The sequence below is a fragment of the Lynx rufus genome, unplaced genomic scaffold (assembly GCF_022079265.1).
Source record: "Lynx rufus isolate CCGP_SWC_20201006 ecotype Redwood Valley unplaced genomic scaffold, mLynRuf1.p SCAF_5, whole genome shotgun sequence".
NCBI classification, from domain to species: Eukaryota; Metazoa; Chordata; class Mammalia; order Carnivora; family Felidae; genus Lynx; species Lynx rufus.
In genome coordinates, this window is record NW_025814867.1 from 155555166 (window position 1) to 155562396 (window position 7231).

General features: G+C 60.5%; 1 protein-coding gene across 1 annotated transcript; it reads right to left on the reverse strand.

The window, feature by feature from the left end:
- Positions 1–3111: 3111 nt before the first annotated feature.
- On the reverse strand, positions 3112–6011 carry TFF2 (trefoil factor 2). Its single transcript, XM_047098633.1, has 4 exons — positions 5932–6011; positions 5100–5249; positions 4053–4199; positions 3112–3202 (listed from the first exon to the last, which is right to left on the reverse strand). The coding sequence occupies exons 1-4, from the start codon at positions 6008–6010 to the stop codon at positions 3189–3191; spliced, it is 390 nt and encodes a 129-aa protein (XP_046954589.1). The 5' UTR covers position 6011; the 3' UTR covers positions 3112–3188.
- Positions 6012–7231: the final 1220 nt, after the last annotated feature.

The following is a 7231-nucleotide window of genomic DNA, read 5'->3' on the forward strand; positions in this document are numbered from 1 at the left end:
CTATGATGAATATATAACCGATCCTCATAATTCAGATCCCCTATGTGCAAGTTCACCTGCTGGCTAATGTTTATTTGTGACACGAACACTGCCAGCCGAGGTCCGGCAAGGTGACACTGTGCCTTCTCGTTACAGCTCTCAGACTGTAGACAGGAGACCTTTCATGGCCGATTGAGTACTGCATTTTTCGCCTCTTTGTGCTTTTCGTTGATTTCGCTGTTTAAATGGTTCCCGTGCACGGTGGGGAAGTGCGACCTGTGGGCGAGAAGGTCGTGTCGTGCCGTGCAGAGAAAGCAGGTGTGCATGTGAGGTACGTCCGGGCATGAGTTATAGTGCTGTTGGCTGTGGGTTCAGTGCTAATGAGTCAATAATACATTTGAAATAAATTATCTTTAAGCAGACACACACATCAAGCACGGTCACCTATTGGTCATTGATGAAATTGGTTAGGAGGCCCTCGGGAACCTCGAACAGAGAATCGGCTGCACGTATATACTCGGGACATGGTGACCGTGTCGTGAATACGAGGAGCAGATACGTATTCGTCAGGCTCCCCCCACATTCTGGACACAGCCATGCTGCTGTGCGTGGGGACGGGCTTTCCTACATGACCCCACTTGGTGTCAGGATGAGAGCAGACGGTCACCTCTGCCCAGACTCTCCCGAAAGAGCCCGCGGGCACCAGGCACCAGGCAGTTCACAAAGATCGGTTTTAATTCCCACCACAACACGGCCAGGAATCTAACTCCTACCTATGTTTTACAAACAGAAAAGCGGAAGATCTTGAGAGATAAGAGAACCCCCCCGCCAAGGTCACGCACGTGGGATATCAACCCACTTGTGCCCTGTGGCTCGTCCTGCCGCTCCCGCTGCCCAAAGGCTGGCCAGTCCCCTCTTCTGTGAGCACCCGTCACGGCACCTGTTACCTGAACCGGCCAGGAAGAAGCCTGCACTGAGGACGCTGAGAAGCCAGAGACCAGGACGGTGGGATCGAGGGCCGGAGATGGCCTTCCCCTTCCTCTGCTCGGGCTCTGGGGGCAACCGCTGGACCCTCTGCACCCCTGCCCGGCCAGCGGGGTCCCACGGGAGGGAGACGGAAGGAGGGAAAGAGAAGCAGACACGGCAAAGGGGTGAAGGAACTACCTCATCGGAGGAGGAGAAAGGAAGGTTGGTTTTTCTCATGGGGTGGGTTTGAATGTCACCAGCTGTTGCTCCTGGGACGACGAGGACCCTCCGGTGGCCCATCTGGAGGGGGAGGAGGGAGCACAGCCCCAGCCACCACGGTGGGGTGCCCCGCTGTGGCCTCCAATCTGCAGGGGTAGAGAAGGAGGCAGAGTATCTGACACGGGTGAGTCGGCCAAGCCCCTGAGCCCAGGGCGAAGGCCATGGCCGCTGTTCAAGAATCCACCCTTGGTCATCAGACGGGCGGTGTAGGCTCCGCTCCTCCAGGCAGGGCGTGCCGCACCAGGAGACCCTCCGGGAGGAAGCGAGGCTGGGGGCGGGGGGGCACGAGAAAGCTCTGAGAAGGACGCCACGTTCCCGCGCCCGCCGATGGGTGCAGAGGGCCCGAGACAGGAGCGGCGGGCCAGGAAAGGCCCACGGAGGGCATGAGACCTGGAGCTTCCCGAGCCCCGCAGGCAAGACGGCCCTGTGCCAGTTCCGGGAGCAGAACCCCAAACTCTCGGTTCCAGTCCAGGGGCAAGACCCTTTCCGAAGGTCGGGGCCTGACGCGGCCGTGCCTCCGGCGTGAAGTACACGGTGAGGGACACGGTGCTCTGTGGTGAGTGACGTCACAGGCGCCAGGGTCCGTCTCCGCAGCCCATCTGTCCTGTGTCAGAGACCCCAGTCCCACGGGAGCCCTTGTCTCCTTGAGCTCATGGGTGTGTTGTAAGCCAGACCAAGATATGACGCGGACTTGGCTTGACTCAAAATAGGCGTCCCGAGAGGTGATGTGGGCCGAGGTCCTTCCTTGAAGAGGCGTTTCTGAGCATTCCTACCTTTGGATGCAGAGTGGGCACCCTGGGCAACCCCCGGCCCTGAAAGGAGAGGCCTTGGATTTCCACGGTGGCAAGCAGGCCAGCGGGTGACACCCTGGCTAAGCTGGTGGGCTCAAGCTGGAGGCGGCATTGGGGAGGAGGGAGGGGCCACAGAAAGACTGGCCTGTGTCGTCGCCCGCACTCCCGCCCGACTGAAGAATGCCGGGACCCTTTCGTGGAGACCCGTAGAACGAGGTTTTGCGCCCAAACCTCCCTCCGGGCTGGCTTGATGGGATGGAAGCTGTCAGCCTCCTCTCCGGACGGCTTCAGACCTCGGCACTTAGAGGGGGAGGCCAGGAAACATGGAGACCCATTTTGGGAAAGTGTCGCTGGGTGGGGGGGGGGGGGTCGCTGAGCCAGCCCACCTCGCCCCACACGCGGGATGAACAGGTGGCTCCCACCCTCCGTGCAGAAGCCGCGGTCCGGGTTGCATTTGATACAAGCGAAGCAATGTTGTAACTACGATCGGAAATTATGTGTTACTCCAAGACTTTTTTAAAAATTTTATTTATTTATTTTTTAAACTTAAGTTTTTAAAAAATATTTACTTATTTTTGAGACGGGGCAGGGGGCTGAGGGAGACACAGAATCCGAAGCAGGCTCCAGGCTCTGAGCTGTCAGCACGGAGCCCGACGCGGGGCTCGAACCCACGAATTGCGAGATCGTGACCTGAGCCAAAGCTTCAGTTGGCTTAACCGACTGAGCCACCGAGGCGCTCCCCCCACCCCCCCCCCAGAGGTTTTCAGGGCTAAAGGCACTTGAGTTTTTACACAAGTGATCGGGAACAGGAGTGGTTGTGGTTTCTGAAATTCCCGTGCACACAATCCTTGATTGCGGCTGGCGCAGCCTGCGTGTGCCGGGTGGACCCTTGTTCCAGCAGCAAATGAGAGAATCCGAGCCGCGCACCCTCTCACCTGCACACACACACACTCCCTCTCCCCCTCTCTCCACTTTCGCCTCAATGAAGCCAAGAGGAAAGTTAGCAGATTTTAAGGACTTTCTTTATTTGAAGGAGTTGTATGTGGAACCAGTGGAAAGGACAGAAAGCCGATTCAGGAAAGCCAGGAACTCAGGAAACCTGAGATGTGGTGGTGAGTATTCCTCATTTCCAGACATTCAGGGAGCCTGCTGGGTCCTCGGAAGGGACTCCTCTTAATAATGACAGTCTGGAAATTTGAAATGGCGGAGGTTTGAAATGGGCAGCGTTAGGGGGCCGGGGGAGCCCGGGGGCTCCTGTCAATAGACTTCCTGCTGAAGGACCCCCGTTCTGGGGGATGGAGGGGGACACTTCTAGGGGGTCCATTCTCCCCCCCACCCCCACCCCAGGAATGGCAGTTGTCCAGAACGACCCTTAGCGAAGGCATCGCTCGGACGAGTCCGAGCGAAGGCTGCGCTCTCCGGAGGACCCTGAGGTTCTAACACGGGGAAAGACCATCTAGCACGGTCAAGGCCACGGTGCCCATTTTGGGAAAGCGTCTGAGCTTTCCTTGGTGTGGCCAAACACAGTGTGAGGAGACACGCTGTAGCTAATGGGGAGGGGGCAGCCAGACCCTCTGGGGTGGCGCTGGGCAGGCGGCCGTGGGCAGAACGTGTCCCTGCGGCCCCCACGTGAAGGGAGCAGTAAGGCCCCGGGGGTTGGGGGAGGCCTACGTCCCCCCACACGGCCCCCAGCACCACACACAACCCTTAGTAAGTAGCACCGCAAACCGGTGGCCTGAGGACAGTGAGTTGGGCGGTGCCACCAGCCGCACCGGGACCCGGGGGCGTGACTGAAGTGATCCGCTCCCTGTGGCCGTCACACAAACCACAGTGGGAGCCTGGGGGCTTTCAGCTTCTGGAAAAGCAGCCGTCAGCGTGGACAGCATTCTGGACTCGCCCTCAGAGCCGCTTGGTGCTGACCTGGCCCCCACGGGGCCCAGGGGCCTGGCGTCGATGGCCGTGAGGCCAGAGTCGGCTCGGGGCCCGGCAGCCCCCCGCCACGGCCCCGGTTCCCGCCCCGACCTGCACGGACATTACCGTCCACGGACATCGGGAAGAAGCACCAGGGCACTTCGAAGATGTTGTCGGAAAAGCAGCACTTGCGGGAGGCGCACTCCTCGGGGCTGATGCCCGGGTACCCGCAGTTCCTACGGGCCGAGACTTCCATGACGCATTCCTCCGACGCTGGTCACGCGGCCCCCGGAACCGGGAAAGGAGCGACACGGAGACCCGGTTAGGGCAGCTAGCTAACGGCAACTTCTCTTCCCGTCCTCCCCGGGGGGAAGCGCTGGACCTCAGCCTCGGCGTGCGCGGGGGCCGCCGGACTACAACCCCCAGGCCGGCCGCCTTCGATCCACGCAGAGGCCGCGCGTCAGAAGTTCTGGGGCCCGGGGTTAACCATTTCGCCTCTCTGGACCCGATATTCCCATCTGTAAGACGGGCCGACCCACCGTACCGTGAACTTGAGCATGTGGAGCGTCTGGCCGAGGTGCTGAAAGCCAGCCCCGCTTCCGCCAGCGGGAGGGCCCCGGCTAACAACCACCCGTCTGTCTTGTCCCCTTCAACACCCAGGGAGCCCGTCACCCACAGCTGCTGGCGGTGTGGACGGGCGGCCGCGGGCACGAGCTCCACCCACACGGAGTGCTATGCACACGCAACTTTCTCTCGTGCACGCCTTGGAATTAAAGACCTGGTATCTTGCTCATGTGCACTGACGTCAGACTCCTTCTCAAAGGAAAATCCTGGAAGTTTTAACTGAGCCTCTTACCACTTAAGGTCTATGAGCGGTCATGTGGATACCGTCCTATGAAATGCCTTCATTGCCCTTAGAAGCTCCTTCCGAAGTCGTACTTGCACAGCTAGGAGGGCCCTGAGAGCTGCTTTTCCTTCTAACACAGTGAAACTGACGGGTTCTCACAAAAGTCTGCAGAAGGGCGAGTGGCTGACCCTGGGGGCTCCGGGTGTGGACAGCGGGCCGGGGCCCCCTTTCCCCTCCCTCCTGGCTGGCCCGGGCGGGGGTCCACACATACGCGCTGGGAAGCCGGTCAGGGCGCCGGAAGAGGGCCAGCTCCCCCTGGGGGTTACCTTGCTTCGGGAGGGGGTGGAAACACCAGGGGACCCCCACGACGCTGGAGTCGAAGCAGCAGCCAGAGGAGAAGCACTGGTCGCTGGTGATGCCCGGGAATCCACAGTTCTCCCTCTTGTGGGGGGTTACCCGTGAGCACCGGCAGGGGGCTGTGGAGAGAGCCTCGGTCAGCCTGAACCACACGTGCTCCCCGCCTGCCACGTGGGTCCTGCGGCCGCGCAGGGAAACAGGAAAGTCCCGTCCTGCCTGTATTTGAACCATGCGATGCCCCTTCCGACACAGGGCTCTGCAGAAATTATTTTATTAGTTTAAAAAAAAAAAAAGGAGAAACCTTCTGGAAACAGGGCCGACAGGGGACCCAGGAAAAGTCAGAGTAAAAGGTGACCAACGTGGGCTCCAGACACCCTGGGGGCCCCTTCCCAGCCCTTCTCCGTAGCTGGCCCACCGGCTCCTGTGCTCACCCTGACCTTGTCCGCGAAGGTTGGCTTTCCTGGAGGTGTCACACGGCGCCCCGTCATCAGGGTGTCCTTCCTGATGGCGGGAAGGGTGCACGAATCGCATAGCCCACGTCACGAATCTCGGGGTGCCTTTTTAGCTACTTCTGCTCTCAAGTGAGCCCATCACACCCCACCCCGGCGCTTTGAGGGAAACAACCAAGAGCACAGAGACCCAGCGAGGCCAAGGGAGGCACCGCAGAAAGCACGCAGTTTGCCCACCTCCGTTGCATTTTGGGGGTGCGCGAGAAGGTTCTCGGGGCTCGCTGGCCCCAGTGCTCCGTCGCCCGGTCAAGGACACCGAGAGACACAGGACAACCTACAGCCGCTCACTTACAAGGTTTCTGGGCCCCTGCCGGGGCCCACAGCCCCAGGACCAGGAGAACCGCCAGGAGCCGGACGCCTCGAGGTCCCATGTCCATGTTGCGTCCCAGGGCAGAATGCACAGTGCCTGCTGCCACGGGCTGTTTTATAATCTGCTCTCTGTTTGCTCACCAAGTGCAGATAACCTTCCTGTGTCCCCTGGGGCACCAGCCCTGTGGCTCCTTTGTTAGGAAAAGGGGCTGAGGTAGCCCGCTGCTCCAGAGACAATACGAGGTTTCCGCCAGGGGCTGCGGGCACACTGGCCAGGCCTCCCCCTGCCCTGGGCCGGGAGCCAGGTCACACCAGGATGCCGACGTGGAAAACTGGCCACGTGCACATCTGGCACTGGGCGCTCACGGGATCACACCCAGGAAGGGATAAGCCATGTATGTCTCCTGATAAAGGAGGCGGTTACACGATTTTTTTTTTTCTTTTTAAATATTAGGCCCAAGGTTACTGGGGAAAATGACCAAGCCAGCCGGAGACATGGAGAAGACCCTACCTCCAAGGCAGCGGGGACGCCTCTGCCAGCCCCAGCCCCTTCCTTGTCTCCTGTGTCTCCTCGTGTCCGTCCCGGGGAGGGGCTGCTCCCCCTGGACATGGGCCGGTGAGTAAAATGACAGGTTCATTTCAGCAACCCCCGAAATGCCTCGGTTTCTCTTCCATGGGAGCGCTTTGTCTCCTCAAGACAGAAGTCTGCCCACGCGCAGGGGTGAAATGCTCCGGGGAAGAGAGTCCATGCCTGGGACGGAGGGAGAGGGGAGGGGAGGGAGGGGGAGACACCCCAAGGGACAAAGAGGGGAGATGGAGGGCAGAGAGGAGGTCGTGACCCCCTCCCCACTCCCGCCTGAGGTCCTGTAGGGGGTCACCCATCTGCGAGTCGCAGGTTGAGCCTCCCGGGACCCGGAGAGGCACAGAATCCCAAACCCGGTGTCCTCTGTGCTCCAGGCCTCCTGCCCCACCCAGTCCGGCCCCAGGATGTGCACACTCAGCACCCACACGGTCCTGGAGGCCGCGTGCCCGTCACCTGAGCTCGTGGGGGCCGGGGGGGCTGGGTGCTGGCCGTGTGCCCAGATGTCTCCACGTGCGTGGGAAAAGCATGCTCCTTGGGGAAGCAGGCTGTGACCTGCACCACTTCCGATGCCCCTGCCCTACGTCATCTGCCGACCTTCAGCCGGTCACTTCCGTCCAGGATTTCAGCACTGAGTTCGCTGTGTTCCCTTCACGCCAAGACTTAGCAACATCCCTGCTGGCTTCCGCCTCCCACGTCCCCG